Genomic DNA, 21,389 nt, shown 5'->3' on the forward strand with positions numbered 1-21,389 from the left:
TAAGGATATGTGTGGAGTGGAGTGAGAAATGAAGAACTTCTGTGTTTTACTCTATAGACTTTGATAATATCAAATCTTTTACAACAACAATGTATACATTCATAGGTGCACATGTGTGTGTGTGTGTGTGTATGTGTATGTGTGAGAGAGGCACGGGTGGGGAGGGAGAGAGAGAAGAGGGTGAGCTCTATCCAGTATATCATTTCCCGTATTTGCTGGGAACCTTTTGGAATAAATGGATGGGACTATACTGAGAACTTACCATATACTCTGCACATTTATATAACTCACATTATCTGTACTGCAGCTTTTTGAAGGGAGAGTTGCATGTATTTAATAGATGCAAAAAGAAGACAGGATAGACTTGACCAAGGTACCAGGGTAGCCCTCCTTCCAAGAGCTTTCCACTGTACTTTGGGCAGGAGCATGTAAACATTGGAAAGACAGTCGGTGCCTCTGTGCAATACACTGGGAGTTAGAGGAAAACAAGGACAGAGTGACAGCTTGCTTCAGACGTAAGGTGTTCCTGAGTTTTCAATAGGAGTGATCTTGGGTCATGTTTTCAGCTCTGCCTGCCTACTTCCTGCCTTCAGTTGGGTTCTATGTCTCTAGCATCAGCTAGTGGTTCCTGCATCCTGGGTATACTTTCTTCCCAAACCATGTCACAGAGCCCCTCCCTTCTCCCACATGAGCCTTTCTGCAGTCAGATTCAGTAGATCTTCACTTCATCCCATGAAAGAAAGGCCGATAAGAGACTGACTACTTTCTACTGACTCCAATTAGCATAGTGTAACCAGGGTCATGTCATGCAAATAAGAACAAATGTATTTGGAAAAGACAAGTGAGGGAAGAGTTACCTTTGTTGCTAGACAGACCTGATTCTGAACGTCAGCTTTGCCACTTACTCGTGGTGTGACATGCTTTATTTCGTGGCTCCTCCTGTTGCTCTCTGTAAAGCAGGAATGATGATACTACCTTTTTCGTGATTAGAAAATAAACATACAAAGTGGCTAGTCAATAGCATATGCTCAATAAGTAAATACCACCATTGCCACCATTACAACCTCTCTATATTTATTGTGTTAAGTACACTGCAATTTCTAACTGTTTGTGCAGTCAGTGTATCATGGAACCTCATAGCAGCCTAGTGGATTAATGTAGGATAGTAGTGTCTACCCCCTTTTACAGATGAGGAAACTGGAGACCAAAGAGGTAAAATGACTTGCCTGGTTCACATATATCACAAGGAACAAAGATGACATTCTACATCTATCTTCAATTGTACAGCCTATTCTCTTGTGTCTTATTTATTACGTGCACCCTACCCTCAGTGCCTAGCAAAGGACCATGAGCAGATAGACATTCACAGAATTTCAGTTTCTGAATTGATTTTTCATAGGCTAGGACCTCTGCTTTCTCTTTTCCCCCCCATGCCTCTCTAAGAGATTTCTTTCCCACTGTAAACATCCCAAATTGCAAATATTTTTTTCCACACCCCATTCAGATGCCTGTTTGGGCCATAGTGGAGCCCATCCCAGTTTCAAAGGCATGTCAAGGGCCCCTCTGCTGTCAGGATTAGGTAGTTAGAGATCAACAGAGGCTGCTAACATTGCTAATTGAACAGAAGCTGTGGCTGCTGCCCCGATGCCCGCCCCCCCCCCCCCGCCACCATGCGCTGTCCATGGTCCTGGAAGGATCACCTCTGAGCTACAAGGGCAATAAAAACCTTGTTTTTGTTACAGTCTTCAACCTTGGCCAGCAGATGCACTGGGAATAGGTTCTGGTTTGAGAAGCTAGTTGATAATTCCCTGTGAATTGGTCTGTCCTGCTTTTTAAAGTTTGTGTGTTCATGGAAAACAGTTTTTAAATTTGCTTTGTGTATGGATGTGCTCTCCGACTTCCCCCTCAACTCCTCCAAAATGTCACAGATGACTTTCCTTGAATTTACCAATTTGCAGGATTAATGTGCTTCTCTCTAGACACCTGTGCCCTAGATAGATTCTAGCCAGAATAGCTGTATCCATTCCTAAATTCTGACCTGTTTTGCAGGCAAAGGAGGCCTCGGTTTTAGGTCAGCCCCAATGGGGGCGTTGAGCATGCGCGCTAACTCTTGGCCCTGTTTTATCGTGCAGTTGTGTGGAGGAGTTCAAGCTGGCTCCTGATGGAAAATCCTGCCTGATGCTCTCCGATGTCTGCGAGGGCCCCAAGTGCCTCAAACCTGATTCCAAGTTCAACAACACCCTCTTTGGAGAGATGCTACATGGTTACAACAACCGGACCCAGCATGTGAACCAAGGCCAAGTCTTCCAGATGACCTTTAGGTATGGGACACACACCTGCACTTCACTCATCAAGTCACTGACCCAAAATCTGGGCAGGGGGAGGAAGCCATGGGCACCATGGGATAGAGAGGTCTATTACACTGATCAACATCTCCCCCAAATTACTAATGCCTGTGCATGAAGTATCAGCAGTCAGCAAAGTCCATTCCCTGAAGTTCCTTTTCCACTGACCTAGCCTTTATTTATTCTACCCTTCCATTTTCTAACTCTATCCACATATTTGCAATTCAATCTTAAATCATCCTGTAAGTACAGTTAATGGAATTTCTAATGTGATTAATCTTTCCGTCTATTAAAAATAAGTATCTTATGTAGGCTATTCAGGCAGTTCAAAAATAAAGACATTTAATGAACGAGAAAATAAAATTCCCATCACCCAGAAATAGCTAGAATTAACATTTTCTTGAACATTCTTAAAACACCTCTCTCTCTCTTTCCCTCTCTATCTGTATATCAGTGTATACACACACACACACACACACACCACACAAACACACAGACATGCCAACTCTCAGTAAAGCTGTTTAGGAATTGCTTTTTTTGCTCATCAGTATGTCAAAGACCTCTTTCACTGTTAATAAATACAGAGGTACATGTGAAATTAAAAGATTGAGACTACTCTCACATAAGAATAAACAGGACAGGGTCTGGGTTGGCCAAATGTTATGAAGATTAGACATGCAGTGTACTTGTGAATGTCTTCTTGGGAGAGTTGAAGAAACTGGGGCTGTTCTATCTGGAGAAGAAAGGCCTTAGGTGGGATTTATTCATGCCTGAAAATCTGAAAACCATAAGATGGTAGCATGAGAAGAACTGTTCCGTGTATAAGAAATGATTATCTTAAAAAAAACCTATACTTTGAGACAGTTTTGCATAAAAATGTAATAGGATATTATTCCAAAGAAGGGTTCTCCCTACCATGTGAGGTCATGTCAACAAAGGTCAGAACTGGTAAGAAACATCACCGTTATAATCATCCTCGTCCTCATCCTGTCATCTAATTAATAATAATTGTAAAAATAATAATAATAATTGTGATTGTAGTAGGAGTGGCTACTCTTTATCAGGAAATACTCTATATGCCAAGCTCTTTGGTAAGTATTTTAAAAATAATAATAATGACTAACGCTAATTTAGCACATGCTGTGGGCATTCGAAGCACTTTCCATTCCTTGATTTAATGTCATCCTCACAATGGCCCCGTGAAGCAGAGGCTGTTGTCATCCCCTTTATACAGATGAGAAGTGGCAGTGTTAAGTGACTTTCCCAAATCCCCCTTATAGGAAGTAAAAGAGCCAGGGTAGTACCATTTTAGCTTCACAATGAAAACCCTTTGAGATACCATGGCCTCCATTTTACAGTTGAAAAGTCAACACCAGAGAGGTAAACTGACTTTCTCCAAGTCACCATCTAGTGAGAGGGGTAGGGAGGATTCAGATGTGTATCTGGCTGACTCCAAAGCCCTGCTCTTATCTTCTAATCCAACATACCTTATCACTTCCCATTTTATAGAACTAGAATGAAAATGTGAATTCCATAAAACTATTCATCTGTGTAGTTATCACATGCTTGTTGAGCACCTGCTATGTCCCAGGTACCATGCTTCAAACCCTGTGGTGCTTAGATATAGTGTGTGTGTGTGTGTGTGTGTGTGTGTAATCTTAGGTACTTAATTTATGGCAGGAATTATGAAGTAAAGATGCAGTGTTCCAGGTAATCAGTTAACAGTGGGATCTAATTTGGTTGGAGTAGAGTGTGTGCGTGGCGGAGGGGGAGTACATCTATTGGATGAGAAAACAGTAAGGCTCACAGTCTACCTTGCAGAGGAAGTGCTCTTTAACTAATTCCTGGAAGATGAGTTGGAGCTAGCATTGTAAAAGGTTTCAAGCAGAGACAGATATTCTAAGAAGGAAAAGAACTTGGTTGGTTTCAGGAGAAGAAGAATGTGATGTGGTTGAAGCTGAGTAAATATGGGATGTGAAGCCAGAGGGGTAAGCAGTGACAGATTATGGGGGTCTTGCAGGCAAAGTCTTTATTCTAATAGCAAAAGGGAGAACTCTTAAATGGTTAAAAGAGGGGACTATGTCATGATTGCATTGTATTTTTTGACTTCATGGTAGCTGTGCGGAAGTACATTGCAATGAGGGTGGAAAGGAAAACAGTGGAATGGGGTCAAGTAGGTGTCTGTTGTGGAAGCTACTTGAGAATGTTAGTGGCTTCAACCAGGATGATAGGAACACAATTGAGAAAGGGGATTGGGGGAGATATTTGCAAGGTATAATGGACAAGGGCCAGGGAACAGTTGCCGGCAAAGGGTAAGGTTGAGGGAGGATTCAAGGGTGATAGAAGTACTGGCAGCCACAGAGCAATTTAATGGCAGAGTCGAGTCCTCCAACTCCCAGATGCTCAAGCCAAGGCTGATGCTACTTCGTTAAAAAACTCTCAGAGAGGGCTTCCCTGGTGGCACAGTGGTTGTGAGTCTGCCTGCCGATGCAGGGGACACGGGTTCGTGCCCCGGTCCGGGAAGATCCCACATGCCGCAGAGCAGCTGGGCCCGTGAGCCATGGCCGCTGAGCCTGCACGTCCGGAGCCTGTGGTCCGCAACGGGAGAGGCCACAACAGTGAGAGGCCCGCGTACCCCCCCGCAAAAAAAAAAAAAAAAAAAACTCTCGGAGAAATTTAAGGGCAATCTGGATGAGCTACTTTTAATTCTGATATTCTACAGTCCTGATTTTCTATAGTTTTAATAGTCTATGAAACCCTGTGTTGAGTACCATGATGGATAGAATAATGCTGCATGGAATCCAAAGGAAAACATGAATTGTCCCTGGCCTTCAAGAGAGGAATTTACACGTCTGCAAGAAGACACACACTCCATTAGAAAACAAATATGTGAACACTTAATTTGCAAAGAAACGTTCCAAATGATGCCAGTGGTTTTCAGAGTTCCCATACGAAGACTTTTGAAAGGAATTAGAAGGAATAACAAAGTGCTTCATAAAGGATGAGGCTTATGAACTGGAGTTTGAAGTGATGGCAAAGAACAGTGCCTCTTGGGAGAGAGAAGAGCTATAAAGGCATTTTCCTGTCCAGGAAGGAGCATGCAGAAGCCCAGATATATTGATAAGCGAGGGGAGTGGGAGGGACAGGAAAAAAAAATCTCCAGATAGAGCCAGCTCCAAATCCTGGCCCCATCCCTGACAAGCATAATCCTACTGCCCCATCTTTCAAAAGGGGTGTTTCATCAGATACCGGTGACTGTAATATGGCAACATTGCTTGCTTTATGTAGTTTGATTTCTCATAGCAACTATCAGAGTGACTGGCATGTGATAAGTGATCAAAGGCACTAGTTCCCATTCTCAAGTGTGAAGATTAGCTTTGTCCAAAAGAAGGATCCAAATTGGGTAGTAAGGTGCTAGATCCGGAAGGGACTTCATGGAATCCCAGGATCTCATTTGCACGTGGGGAAGGGACTTGGCTAAGGTCACAAGGCAAGTCATTGCAGAGCTAGCCCATAAACTCAGATCTCCTGGTTGTCCAGCATCCTTGCCTTCCCCCCACCAACAGACTGGTTGGTAAGGAGAGCCTGGCTCCTCAAAGGCTGACCTGGGACTCTGCAGGCTCAGACAGAATTTTAGCCCCATCAGGAGTCCTCCTTCAGCCTCAAACACTCTATTTAGTGTTCCCAGCCCTTCCATCTTAGGTTGTCTCTGAATAGCTAGGGCCGATCTTCCCTGATTTGCTCAGGAAAAGCAGTATAGTGAAGAGACCACCACACTGTTATCTTTTTTTTTTTTTTTAACACCACATTTGTTTATTTATTTATTTTTGGCTGTGGTGGGTCTTTGTTTCTGTGCGAGGGCCTTCTCTAGTTGTGGCAAGCGGGGGCCACTCTTCATCGCTGTGCACGGGCCTCTCACTGCCACGGCCTCTCTTGTTGCAGAGCACAGGCTCCAGACGCACAGGCTCAGTAGTTGTGGCTCACGGGCCTTGTTGCTCCGCGGCCTGTGGGATCCTCCCAGACCAGGGCTCGAACCAGTGTCCCCTGCATTAGCAGGCAGATTCTCAACCACTGCGCCACCAGGGAAACCCCACACTGTTATCTTTTGACAACAGCCTCCAGATGTAGGAAACTCCCCAGACTACCATTATATTAGAGTAGCCCATTTCACTTCAGCTCGCTCATCCTTGGCTTCAGTTAAACTTTCTTTGCAATTATTTCTGTCCCCAGACCATGTCACCTCTTGGAGCCACACGCTAAGGCAATTGACTTCCCTCTGTGGGAAGGTGAGTGGCTTCTGATGAAACTAAATTTATCTCTTTCAAGTCTCCTTTCCTGAGCCCCAGATAAAGGGGAGTCTGCGGCTCCTTTGTCCTTCAAGTTTCAGAAGGCAGGCCTGTAAGGTTCTCAACATCAAAGGCTGTTGTCATTTCCCGCCTCCTTCTCCTTCCTTGCTCTCCTCCTGCAAGTAAGCTCCGGTCCAGTCCTGCAGAGAAGCCAGCAGGCACCCCACCAGCCCCATATGCTGCATTTCCTGACAACTGCCTGGCCTGGGATTTCAAACTCTCTCCCAGCTAAAGAATCTGCTGTGCGACAGTCACAACTCTGCTTTGTACTCCCCCCTGCCCCTACCTGGATCCCCACACCTAGCAACTGCTGATAGAAGACAGGTCTGCCTCTCATGTCTTCTCTTGAATCTCTGAAAGAGCAACCTGGATTTCTGCTTTCAAAAAGCCTCACGTTTCAAATCTCTGAGCTGGACAAACTCTTAAAAACTAACAAAATTCAGACCTAACCTCTTATCGTATAGCTGGAGAAACTGAGGCCCAGGAAAGGATATTACTTGCCCAGTGCTCACCATGACTTAGGGCCCCACTGAGACTGAAAGTTTGAATTTGTGACTCCCAAACCAGTGTTCTCCTGGTTTCTGGTTCTGTTACAAGGGACGTATGTAACTTCTCCATACTCCATATTAGTGTGTGCTAAGACGAGCCACCTGCTTCATCCCTGCTGTCAGCAGAGAGTGAGGACTCGGGTGTCTTGGGGATGCTAAATTCATAACGAAGGGGGCATCTTAGGCAAAGCCCACTTGCACGTACATGATTCTGCAGGAACTTGACCCCATTCCTGGCTATCTCCTCGGGTTGCCGCACGTAGGCTGCAGCCTGTCTCTGGGAGAGGAACATGTGGAGGCGTTTAGGACCCTGACAAGTCCAGGACTTATCCACTATGTGGGAAGATGAAGTATGGAGCAAGCTCTGAGACACAGAGAAAGATAGCGGCAGGGTGAGAGTGATGAGGAGAAGCAGTCAGAAGGACAAAGCTGAGACGTGCGGAGAGACAAGGATGGAGGAGATATGGAGAGTCAGAGCACAGAAGGAGGGATTGCCAGGCACAGAAAGGGTTAAAGAGATACAGAGTAGTGACAAGGGTTAAAGAGATAAGGAGGTAGATGGTGAAAGGTAGGGGAGCCGGGAAGGAGTGAAAGATGAAAGTCTTGTTCTGTAAATAAGTTCGTTTGTATCATTTTTTTAGATTCCATATATAAGCAATACCATATGATATTTGTCTTTCTCTGTCTGGCTTACTTCACTTAGTATGATAATCTCCATCCATCCATGGTGCTGCAAATGGCATTATTTCATTCTTTTTAATGGCTGAGTAATAGTCCATTGTATATATGTAAAATGAACTTATTTACAAAACAGAAACAGACTCACAGACTTAGAAAACAAATTTATGGTTAACAAAGGGGAAAGGCAGGGGGAAGGGATAAATTGGGAGTTGGGGATTGACATATACACACTACTATATATAAAATAGATAATCAACAAGGTCCTACTGTATAGCACAGGGAACTCTGCCCAATATTCTGTGATAACATAAGTGGGAAAAGAATTTGAAAAAGAATAGATACATATATATATACATATATGTATATATGTACTAAGAAAAAAAAAAGAAACATGAAAGGCTTGAAGGAGGGACCTAAAGTGATAGAGAAAGAAGGACACAGAGTTTACAGTGAAGTCACAATATAATTTATTCCCAGGAGGGAGTAAGGGTTGTTTTAAGAAACTGGGTGGTGCCCGGAGAGAGCTCTGGATTAGGAGTTGTGTTCAGATGGATTATGAATGCACATAAAAGCCTTTGGTAAAATGCCAAGTTCTGTGCAAATGTGAAAAGTCAAAGATCTCACTTCTGAATTGCCCCCAAACGCAGTAAATGATGTCAGGCTTTGCTGTTTCTAATCCCTTCCTGTGAACTGTGTTGGTCTTAATGACCCATGCAGAATCACCATCAGAATTCCCTTCCCTTAACTCTTGATCAAGGAGGGATTGGCACAGACTGTTGGAGTGAGATAAACTCATCAGAGGTTGGTGGTATTTGCTGTTTTGTTTGTTCATTTGTATTTTACTTCCCTCCCTCTCCCATCCTTATCCATCCTACCTCATTTTTATAAGAAAGAAAGGTCAACTTTGCTTATAGATTGCAGAGATTTAGATAAACATCAGTCAAGAACTATTATTGAGCCTGGAGTCTCAGAAACTGCACTGAGAAGTTGCTTGGGAATGGGGGCTGAGTGAATACAATGGTGGATTTTGCAAAAGCCTCATCAAAAAGACTGTTCTACCAGCCACAGACATTTACTCATAGGCCTTCACAAATGACCTACAAAGAATGTAAGGTGCTCATGAAAAATTTACTAGAAAGGCACTTGCCAGCCTGGTTTGTTTATCAGATGTGCGTGTTGTACAGCATAAGAGGACGGTCTTGGGTAAGATGTGGGATTCAGGATGAGGCACCACCAGCCCACGCCTGGTGAGACAGAGGGATTCTCTTTAAAGATTTGAGGAAAGCTGGCTTTCACTTGTGGCACCCACTTGTTCCCCCGCTTGAAGGTCCTGAGTCACATCTTATTAAGTTGCTCCAAAGCTATGGTTTTTCTGCTGCTTTCCTGGGACGTGGTTAATTGTACACGCTGCTTCTGTATCATTCCCTGTTTTCTACACTTTAATCATGTGTGTACGTTTTTGTGTGCCGGGTCCTATACTACATACTTTGTTTTCTCACTTAGTCTTTCCAAGACCTGTTGCAAAGTAGCTCTTAACAACTGGGTTTTACAAAAAAGGAAATGAATGTGTCAACCAGACTGCATTAAGCTTTGTCTTGATGACACACAACTTCAAAACTACAGTGGGTTCACAGGAAAGTGTGTGTGTTGCTCATACCACATGCTGCAGACAGAATCACAGTGGTTCTGCTCACCCTGGTGTTTGGGGATCTGGGCTGACAGAGCATCGTCTTCCATGTGCTTCCGTGAATGCTATCGTAGTGGGGAGGGAACTTGACTCTCATTACTTCCTCCTAGAGGTGACATTCTGCTCACATTGCATTGGTCAAATCAAATCTCATGGTCATGGTGCCCCTCCAAGGGTTGAGCTGAGACGTGAAATCCTGTTATGTGCAGAGAAGCAGAGACCCAGAAATATGTGGGACATCAATACTGTTTACCACACTGAGGCACAGAGATGTTAGGCTAACTAGCCTGACAGTCATACGGCTAAAAACTGACAGCACATGGGTCAAACAACAAAGCCCATTTAGCCGTAGTGCCTCCCAGGCTCCCGGGATACTCCTACTTCATATCACCACCTCTGAGAACTGTAATTAGACTAATGTTCTCTTCTTGTCAGTTTCCTTCATTCAATCCCAAGGAACGATAGACGTTATAGATGGGAGAACCTTGGAGAACAGTTTGTACAACCCCCTCCATTTGTAGATGAGATGCCCAAGGCTCACGGTTTTTAAGTGAATTACCTAAAATCCCATATAACTAGTAAATAAATAAGGCAGGCCTCCAACCCCCAGTCTATTGGTCTTCTCTGTATTCACTTGGAAGACTTAGGGAAATAGCATCCAACTCCCACACTGTACAGATGGTAACACCAAAACCAAGGTTCCATAATTAACAGCAGAGCCAGGCAGGGAAGCTGTTTTTCTAAACTCTTAGGCCTGAGTGTTTTGTAGTATACCACGATCTTATTGTAAAAAAGAAAGCAAAGGAGGCAGGTAGTGGAGAAATTATCAATCAAAAGTAGCATTAGCTTTTGATTTTCAAGGACATTCCCAGCGTCTCTATGTAGTAATATTCCAGCTCTTGGCAAAATCTTCAACTAACGACCTAGAGGCACAGCTGCATGCTACCTTCTCTGGGGGATCAATGGTGAGATCTTTGAAGTGGATTGAGTGACAGAAGTTGGAGGCTGGATCACAGGAGTCAGGGGGCAAGTTTCCCTGGAGTCCTGACTCCTGGGCTGACTGTGAAGAATCTCCTTTCTGTGTGTCCATTTTTCCAAGGTTCCCTAACATCATCCACAGGAGTCAAACCCAATATGTCCAGTGTACCTTAGGTCCTGGAGTCAGAAAGTCTTCATTCCTTTTCTACCACTTCTACCACTCTTGGCCATTCCCCGCCTTCTGACTTCTGTTGTCTCTTCTGTATATTAAAGTGAGGGCAGAGCTCAGACAAAGACTGAGGGCTTCTGACCTAGAATACAGCACTCTTTTTACTCAACTGCCATGGCCAGGGGCCTAGTGAAGCCTTTCCTACCTACCTGATCATAAGAATCATCTAGGGCTATGCCAAGACCCACCAATCTTTCCCCCCCACCCCGCCAGATAAGGGGCCTGGGAAAATGAATTTCCACTGTATTCCCAGGTGGTTCACATTATCCAGCAATTTGGAGATACAGTGGCCTGATGTCTAAGATGCGAGGCTCTAGAGTCCGAGTTCTAACTTGCCACTAACCAGTTTTCTGACCTTGGGCACATTAGCTCATTAAGCTCACTTTCCTCATCTCTAAATTATGAATAATAACAAGACCCACTTCCTGGTGGTGTTGTGGTGATTAAGTGAGATTGGCCCCTGTTTCATCCCTATTCTCAGCAGACAGGGAGGATCCTGGTGCCATAGCGGGCGGCCAAGCCAATAACTAAGGAGGAATCTTAGGCAAAGGCCATCCTTATGTGCGTGATTCTGCGGGAACTTGATCCCATTCTTGGCTGTGACCCAACACAAGGTGTCAGGGTGCCACCATCAGAAGTAACAGGACCCAGATCCCACCTCTGCCATTTTCTAGCTGTATGGGTTTGGACAAATCCTAATCTCTCTGAACCTCAAGATCGTCAACTGTAAAGTGGGTTTTACCCCAAAATATCCTCAGAGAGCTATGGTAAGGATTTAACAGTCTAATAAGCAAGGGTCCTAGATCAGTAGGCTTTCAGTAAACATTGTTTTCTTTTCCTTCAATTGTATTCCTCTCCCCGTAGTTCTAGAAGCCACATGGTTAATGAAGATGTATTCTGTTGCATCCCCCCAGATCTCATCTCTGGACTGGAGTCATGGTCATCCTCCCAACTTCCTCCAACTAACACATGTTTTGGTGCATACATTGCTTTGGTGAAATGCCCAGGGTAGAGACAGAAATGTAGCCCTTCTTGCTCTATGGGTCTGTTGGAGGTGGACAGCTCAGCCAGCAATGTGGGGTGGGGCAGCAGCCAAGGTCACCTTCTTATGGGAGTATTTATCCCAGCCTTTGGAGAGATATAATCTCGCTGATGTGTTGTATCACCTGTGTCCTATAGGGTAGCCTGCTTTGTCTGAATGACCTACAGTGAAATACATCTAATTAGCAATGTGACATTTAGATGCTCATGTGTGCTATGTGGAATTTGATAGCCTGGGCCCAGATCCAAAAGTTTCAGAACTATATTAATCTACCACCTCTAGGGTGATATTAAAAATATTTAATGATCAGCATAGAAGTGGCATTGACCAATCAAAGAGGATGTCCATCCAAACAGAATGAAGGTTTAGCTGTAAGCCCTTCTGGACCTCACATCAGTCTTGCTCACCTTCCACCTTTCCTGATTTCCTCCCCCTCTTATCAACTCATCACATCCTCTGGTACATTTCCTCAACACCTTTAAGCATGACTGATATTGGAAAACTATTTTTTATTTTCTTTTTTATTAAAAAAATTTTTTTTATTATTATTTTTTTTTTGCGGCACGTGGGCCTCTCACTGTTGTGGCCTCTCCCGTTGAGGAGCACAGGCTCCGGATGCGCAGGCCCAATGGCCATGGCTCACGGGCCCAACCGCTCTGCGGCATGTGGGATCCTCCCAGACCGGGGCACGAACCCGTGTCCCCTGCATCGGCAGGTGGACTCTCAACCACTGTGCCACCAGGGAAGCCCTTTTTCTTTTCTTTTTAAAGCCTGTTTCTGAGGGGCATAGGCAGATATTTCTCCCATGACACATGTGGACAGAGCAGATTGCCTATCATACTTCTTACATAAGAAAACTGAAGCTCAGAAAGGTGAGGCGTGGTATCCAAAGCGCCATGTGCATATGGTCTAAAACCATCTGATCCTCAAAGAGCAAGAAAGCAAATAATAGCTCATCATCATCATTATACACAAAACCTCTATCTAAAAGTAGGAATTTTCCATACATCTGCTTATAGCCAGAACTCAATACACATGAAATACACTAGTGCTTCTCAAACTCTCATGTGCATACAGATGGCCGGGGTATCCTGCTAAAATACAGGCCGTGGTTCAGTGGGTTGTGGGTAAGGCCTGAGACTCTGCATTTCAAATGAACTCCTGGGTCTGAGGACCAGTTTGAATAGCAAAGTGTTAAACTGAGCTTTATGCTAGATGTGAGCCCAGGTTAGGCCTGAGAATGGAAAAGGATGGTTTCCCCTCCATGTGCATGTTTGAAAGCAGCAACTGAGTCCCAAGTCCAGTGGCACAAGGGCACCATGGTGTCCCGAAGGAGTCTCCCCTCGGAGTGACCAAGTGCAGAGACGGTTTTGGATTTGCAGCAGCCAGGGCGGACAGTGCTGTCCTGCAATTCAACAGGCCCCTAGTGCATAATGTAGCACAATTCATTCTCTGCATCCATTCGTCTGCTCTGCTCACTGTTGGGTACAAGGACACTGAGCATCAGTACCGATCGGGGAGGCACTTATCCTGACTCCAGTGTCCTGAAGCTGCAGCTGGGTGCCCAGATCATAGCCTCCTCCGTCTGCCCACACTACAATTCCAGCCATCATTGGATGCCGTGGAAGGTGCTTTCCAGTGGAGAGCTGGGCTACAGTCTGCATTAGATCAAAGGTGGAAGGCAGACTCCTAGAAAATCAGTGAGAAATCCGTTTGGGGGGGGACATTGGTCTGGGTGAAGCTTTATTTTTCTTAAGTGCTGAGACCGAAATCTCATACCGTCAAGGCTCATTAGTTTAATTGGGGACAGAGGAAAGTAGTAAAATTAAGACCTAGTGAAAGATGCTTTTTATTTATTTATTTTTGTGAGAAGCAGGGAATTGCGATCCATTTTTAAACAAGGATTCTCTAATCTCCCTCCCTAATTATAGTAAGAGAAGAAAGAAAAATAGCTACTTTATTTTTAAAAACATTTTGTTCTCAATGTTCACATCTCTAAATATTCCAAGCATGGTCATTTTATGAGGAAAACAATTTATACACAGCATATTTTGAATGTTCTCCAACTAACCTAAAGACATAACTGTAATCTGCAAAAGGTACTAAAACAACAAAAGTAACCAACCAGGTCTGTTTCACTTCTCTTCTCAGTTTTCTACCTAACCCCCACTCCTTTTGGTTTTGTTTTTAATATTGTCTTCAAAATCCCTGACTACATTCTTTCTCTCCGAGTCGGGAGCCTATCCGAATCACGGAGGCATCTGAAGCAGAGACATTTTTTTAAGGAACCTCAATTTCATTACATTCAAATGCAGGCAGTAACTCACGCAGGTCGAAGCACTCAGAAGGAAAAGTCTGGAGGGAACCTTCAGAGCAGATAAGGATAGATTGTAATTAGCACAGTAATTGTAATTAGCACAGTGATTGTTTGTTCATAATGGGTGCTTCCAAAGTGACTTCAGGCGGTTTGTTCTCTTAAATATCTTCTGCCATTACCCCCCCCACGGTGATCTTGTTTACACTGCTAATGTAATAATGTGCTTAGCAATCTCTAGTCTGTCATACAGAGTGAAGTTAGTCAGAAAGAGAAAGACAAATACCGTATGCTAACACATATATACGGAATTTAAAAAAAAAATGTCATGAAGAACCTAGGGGCAAAACGGGAATGAAGACGCAGACCTACTTGAGAATGGACTTGAGGATATGGGGAGGGGGAAGGGTGGGCTGTGACAAGGCGAAAGAGAGGCATGGACGTGTATACACTACCAAACGTCAGGTAGATAGATAGTGGGAAGCAGCCGCAGAGCACAGGGAGATCAGCTCGGTGCTTTGTGACCGCCTGGAGGGGTGGGATGGGGAGGGTGGGAGGGAGGGAGATGCATGAGGGAAGGGATGTGGGAACAGATGTATATGTATGACTGATTCACTTTGTTATAAAGCAGAAACTAATTAAAAAAATGAATAAATAAACTTAAAAAAAAAAAAAATAAAAAAAAAATAAACACTCCAAAGGTACAAGCCAGACTAGCCCCTAGCCAAGCATTATACATCCTTAATTAATGGAGTCCACAGCACTGAAATTTACTATATTTGCATTATGCTAAGGCAGTGCCTATATATTACTCTCTGAAGAAATCACACTTCAGAAGTCCTTTGTTGTTATTGTCGTTCTGTTAATTACAAGAGGGAATGGGATGTCACCATAGGACTGCACTTGAGGTCAGAGATTCCAGGCCTGGCTTTACCACTTATTCTCATTTGTTATTTAACAAGTTTTCATTAAATAACCCCTCTGATGTATTAAGCATTGAGGATGAAAAAATGGAGACAGACCAGGTCCCTACTCTGATGTAGATGGACCACTGGTCCAACCTCGGTGTGGTAAGCAGCAGGGAAGACTTTTTGAAAGAGATGCTGGCTGAAACCTGGAGGGTGTGATGACCAGTTAGCTAGGTGGGAGAGTGCACCAGGCAAGTAAGAGCACAGAGCATCTGCAGACATGAACATCAGGGTGGATCATGAGGAAGGTGAGGGGATGGGATTGTAGAGATAAACCATGATGAAGGATAGACCTTCAATCAGGAAGGGTTATTTAAGCACCACAGTAATGGGACCATTGCTGGCTGTAAGACTCTGCACTGTCTTCGAATCTTTCTGAGCCCAGTCTGCTCATCACTAAATCAGGGAACGTAATAGTACCAATCCCATAGGAAAATTATGGTCGGGGGGCGGAGAGGTGATGAGAAAAGTCAGGTTAAAATGCTCTGTAAAGTGTAAAGACATGTGCAAATGTTAGTGACATTTTCCTAACATGAATCTGAGCATCTGTGAGATACCACTTACTCCAAAATTATGTGCTGGAGTGTGCGTCCTGGCACATTTGAGATCATGTGAGATGCAAATTCACCAGCATTACTTTCTTTGTATTCCTTCCAGAGAAATGAAAAAGTAAGTCTATTCTAAGCTCACGTTAATAAGCCTATGCATGTGAATCAAGAAAATTAATTTTTAGGGAAACATTTCCATTTCAGGGAGATGCCCTGAATAGAAATGTATTTAGTAACAATTCTGATGAAAGATATGATCACAGTTTATTAGATGTGAATTAATACAGAAAGCTCCAAGGGCAGTGGCTGGGGTTTTATGTAACATCACCACTGAAAAATTACTATTACTGATAATGTAGTGGAACACCTCAAAGGTGGCTTTTAAGAGTCCAAAATGAGCATTTATTTTTATGTCTCATAAGATGCTCAGAGGTGCCCGTTAAGTGGGCAGTTAATTAGCAGGCACAAGCCAGGGGCCTGTGACGCAGGCATTCAGTGCATCCCTTACCCCTGTGAAAGAGCCTTAATCCCTGAAGCAGCCAGCCGCCTCTCCATCCTCTGCCAGTGTCCTAGTGCTGTGACCTTGAATCTATTTAGCTTGTGTTGAATGCTTTCTAGCGTAAGAGGAAAGAAATAGGATAAAGGGGTTGGTCTTCCTTGCCATCTCATAACTCAGAGAACTAAAGTTACACCAAGGGATACCCTTCCAAGTTTCTGTTAATTAGCAAACTACTTCTAAGGAGTTAGTGAGGACCCAGCCACCGGAAAGATACAAGCCCAGAAGCTATACAGGCATCTTGCAGCCATACTTGCAAAGGAGAAAGAGACCTAGCTTGAAATTAAACTAAATTGCAATTAAATTCTCCTTCAGCCTTGTGATTCAACCAATAAATATATATTGAGTACTTATTATGTGCCAAGTTCTGGAGATGCAAGCTGAACAAGAGTCACAGAGTCAAACATTGGTGTAAAGGCAAAAAGAATGTTCTTCTCCTTGGTATTATCTAAGGCTGTGTTTCTTAATTTTTTCCTTTCTCAAGGACCTGAGAGCCATCTCTTTGAAATGTAATCATCAATGAAGAAAGCAGAGAAATACATTTGCAAGTTCAGACATCACTGCACTGTGTGGGGCATGTCCCCTGGTTCACCTCCCCTTTGAAGTCCTCCAGGACTTTTCTACTTGCTCAGCCCAGCCTTAAAAACCCCTCCTGCTCTCTGTTTCAGTGAAATCGAGTTCAGACCTCTCAACCCTATTGCCATAACCTTGAATAAAATCAGTTATTCACATTAGTTTTTACCCAGTGTCCTTTTTTTCTGTTCCAGGATCTGATCCAGTGCTCTGTTAGAGCAAAATGGCACTGGACAATGTCAAACAGTCAAGCAAGACTTTATTCGAGGCTATTGCAATAAGGGGAGGGAGGTCTGGACTCAATTCCATTGAAACAAAGGATTTTTCATGCTGGGCTATGGGAGTGGAAAGGCCCTGGAGGACTTCAGGGGGAGGTGGACCAGTGGGATGTGCCCACACAGTGTAGTGATGTCTGAATTCAAAGATGTATTTCTCTGCTTTCTTCATTGATGATTACATTCAAAGAGATGGCTCCCAGATCCTTGAGAAAGTCACCCCTGGGTTATAAAACTGGCAAGAGGCTTTTAAAAAGATTAACATGTTACAGGGCAGAGAAGGAATTTACAGTGACAAGTTTTCTAAAGGAAATGCTCTAAGAAAAGGGAGGTCAGGGACCTGGAGTCGGGAAGAAGCTTGCCTGAAGTTTGACCAAGCTGGGCAAACCTTAAGCCAGCTTAGTTATTAGCTTACCTTGAGTTGTTTGTCTCCTTAGGCTCCTCTTGGCTGTGACATTGGGGTAGGCTGATTGTTTTACTTGATTCTTTATAGGCATTCAATTTACGAAGTTCAAGAACAAAAGCAGTTTAAGAGACACCCAGTGAGGAGTGGTTCTCCTTTCCCTGTTTCTCTGTATTCCTTTTCTCCTACCTCCTCTCCAGTTTTATTCATTTACTGGGTATTTTCCAGTGTTTCTTTATATAAATTCAAGCAAATTAAATAGCATTCTCTCCTTTCTCTCACAAAAGGTGCATAAAATATATTGTTTTTCACCACCCTCACTTATTTATATCTCTTAAAGATCTCTCCACAGACAATAAATTTTTCAGTAATGACACAGAACATTCTAGTGCTGGGGTTTGGGATCCCATTGGTAAATGCCATGCCACCATAGAAAAAGTAGGGGCCCCAGGGAAATGGAGTGACCTGGGTTTTGGAGATGGGTGATTCCACCTCTTGGGCCTCACACAGGTGATGTCACTTGTCTTGGCCTAATCTCCTCATAGGTAAAATAAGCATCCTTACATCTCATTATGTTGTTGTGAGAAAACTAAGATAAGAATTTTGAGGAGCCTGATCCCAGTAAAAGTAACAGTAGTGGTAGTCGTAACAATAATAGCAATAACAAACATAGACGGTATTTACCTCCCACCAGGTACCACTGTATCTTCATTCAATCAAAAATAGTTATTAAGTACCTATTACATGCCACTCATGGTTCTAGGGCACCAGGACTACAAAGGTGAACAAAACTCATAAAAACCCTGGCCCCATGAGTTGTATTCTAGTGTGGAAGACAATCAGTCAATAAATATGTACTATGTCAAGTGTGTGCACTATGGAGGAAAGCAGGAGAAGGAGGTTAGGCTGCACAGGGAAGACCTCTTTGCTAAGGTGACATCTGTGCAGAGATCTTAGGCAGTGAGTCTTGCAGATAGATATGCAGCTTCCAAGCAGAGGGCACAGTAAGTTCACAGAACCTTCACATGTTCCATGGACAAAAAGGAGCCCGGAGGTGGATGGAAAATAGTGAAAGAGCAGGCGAATGGTAGGAGAAAAGGTTATCAATACAAAGGTAATGGACGTCAAGAGGGGCAGTGTGACAATTTGTACAGGGTCCTATGAGTCACGTAGGTACAGTACTTTGGACTTTACTCTGAGTGAGAAGAGAAAGAAGCCAGCACATGGATTGAGCAGAAGAGGGCTATAATATCACTCATATTTTTAAAAGACCACTCCATCTGGGGTGTGAAGAATAGACTTCAGCGGGCAGGGTGGGAGCAGGGAAAGCAGTTCTGAGCTTTTGCAGTGGCTCAGGTGAAAGACAACGTAGCCTGGTTGTAGGTGTCCACATGGTGAGAGGTGGACAGGTTCCGGGTGTATCTTCAAGGTAGAGCAACAGAATTTACTGATGGGGGAAAGAAAGGAGGGAGGCAAGGGAGGCTCCCTGCTTCTAGCTTGAGCAGTTGGACAGAAGGAAGCACCATTGGTGGAGACACTAGGGACCACAGTAGAAGCGGGCATAAAGGAGGGGAGTAGAAATAGAAATTTGTTTGTGATCATGTTAAAAAATTAAACTTGATTATGAAAACTTCCCGTCATTTATAGCAATAGACAATAGTGTAATAAAACCCAAGGTACTCATCACCCTGCTTCAGTCACCATCATCTGGTTATGTCTAACATATATATCCTTATGGAGATGTCAGAAAGCCAGTAGGATATACAATCCAGCAGAAGACAGACCAGACTTGAAATGCACATTTCAGATTATTTAGCCTATAGATGGCATAAAAGTAATGAGAAGAGACAACTTCACCAGGCAGGTGCTAGAGAAGGGGAGAACCGAAGTCCCCAGCCCAGGGGCTCCTGTACTGGAGGTCAGAGGGACGAAGAGCCACCAGCACTGGAGGCTGGGGAGGAGCCCCCAGTAGCATAAGAGGAGAAGCCGGGATTAGTCCTGCCCCGTTTAAACCCGCTCAGTTCTTACAGCAGTGTGACATTCACTTTCTTAATGTCATCCAGCTTTTAAATGGTGGAGCCAGGACTGGGATGTAGGCAGTCTGGCTCCAAACCCGTGCTCAAATATCCATCTCCCCCATCCCTCCCACCACAGAGCCACCCACTGCTGTCCCTCCGTAACACTGTGCTAGACTGAGGGACTTGATGGTGGTGGCACTAGGGGACAGGGAGAATGTTATAAAAACATCCACGTTAAAAGTTAGCTAACAATGCAGAACATTCTGTGTGTGATCGACCACCAAATTATCTTAGTCAATAATTCAGCGCTGGGCTTCCCTGGTGGCGCAGTGGTTGAGAGTCCGCCTGCCAATGCAGGGGACACGGGTTCGTGCCCCGGTCTGGGAAGATCCCACATGCCGCGGAGCGGCTGGGCCCGTGAGCCATGGCCGCTGAGCCTGCGCATCCGGAGCCTGTGCTCCGCAACGGGAGAGGCCACAACAGTGAGAGGCCCGCGTACCACAAAAAAAAATAATAAAAATAAAAATAATAATAATAATTCAACGCTGCCTAATATTAACGATGATAATAATTGCTATTTACTGAGCACGTATCTGTGGGTCAGGCACTCTGTGAAGTGCTTCGAATGCTGTATCTTCTTTAATCCTCACAACAAGTTTATGGAGATGAACCAATGTTATATCCATTCTGCATACAAAGACACAGAGGTAACAGAGCTTAGAAAGTGGTGGCAAGGGATCTGCTCTGTTCCACTGATGGGTCTATGATTGCATTATTCAGAAGAAAATGAGGGAAGAAAGGGCAACATAGTGGGTTCAAATCCTAGCTCTCTGCGATGTGGTCTTGGTCATTCAACCACCCAGCCTCAGTTTCCTTATCCGTGAAAATGTAATGAAAAAAAATCCTATGTCCGGTCCTTGTACCCTCTTTCCTCTGTAATACTTGTAGATATCCAAATAAGTTAGTATTTGTGTGATTCTTTATTTAATGTCTACCTTCCCTATTGAAATGAGGCCTGGAACCATTGTTGAATGTTCATGCTAAGTCCCCAAGACCTAGCAAAGTGTCTACATGCCTAAGGTCTCAACAAATGGTAGCTGTAACCTACAAGCTGATTTAGTTTTTAAAGTCTGTGGGTAAAGTATATGAGATTTGTGGGTCAGAGTAGCTTTTACGCCCACCCAAGACTGGGAACTTCGCTCATTCTTTACACCCTGTACTCCTTTATATTTCAGTTTTCCTCTGTGAAGCTGAGGCCGTAGCATAGTTTAATGATGAGACTGTGGCTTCGGACTCAGGCAGACCTGGAATTGAATTCAGCCTCTGTTGCTATTAGCTGTGTGACCTTGGTCAAGTCACCTGACCTCTCTGAACTTCATTGTCCTCATTTGTACAAGGTGATTATATTAGCTACCTCATTGGCCAGGTGGTTAAATAGTATGTGTTGTTTAAATCAGCTGACCCATGGTAGGTGCTTAGTATTGGCTACTTATTTCTCCTCATCCTCAAGGAAGAAACCATGTTTATTTATTGTATGCCCAGTGATAAAAATAAAGAGGCCTTAATGCATAGGAAGTGATTAACAAGTGGGAAGGCAGGAAGAAAGAAAAGAAAGGGAGGGAAAGCAGAGAAGGAGGAAGAGAGGAAAAGAAGTCAGAAAAGGTTCTGTAAGCTTGTCATTAGGACTAGTTTTTAAAAAGAACCTATTTCATTCATTCATTGAACAGATAGCCTGCACTTAATAATCACTGTCCTAAGTGATGGAGATACAGAGAGAGCCAGACAGTGGCCGCATGTACCCATATTTGTAGGGTGACCATACATTCCATTTTGACTAGGACAATTCTCGTTTATACCTGTTGTCCCAGAGTCCTGTCT

General features: G+C 43.8%; 1 protein-coding gene across 3 annotated transcripts in view; it reads left to right on the forward strand.

Moving 5' to 3' along the window:
- Window positions 1-21,389, forward strand: part of ASTN2 (astrotactin 2) — a gene marked incomplete at its 5' end in the record, with an annotated part of 938,059 nt that overhangs the window by 611,517 nt on the left and 305,153 nt on the right. For all 3 annotated transcript variants that reach the window (XM_081237083.1, XM_081237081.1, XM_081237082.1), the window contains one exon: window positions 2,133-2,321. In XM_081237083.1, coding sequence (XP_081093209.1) covers window positions 2,133-2,321 — 189 coding nt within the window. The remainder of the gene's footprint in view (window positions 1-2,132; window positions 2,322-21,389) is intronic.

Source organism: Mesoplodon bidens (genome assembly GCF_964165515.1).
Source record: "Mesoplodon bidens genome assembly, chromosome: 6".
NCBI lineage: Eukaryota > Metazoa > Chordata > Mammalia > Artiodactyla > Ziphiidae > Mesoplodon > Mesoplodon bidens.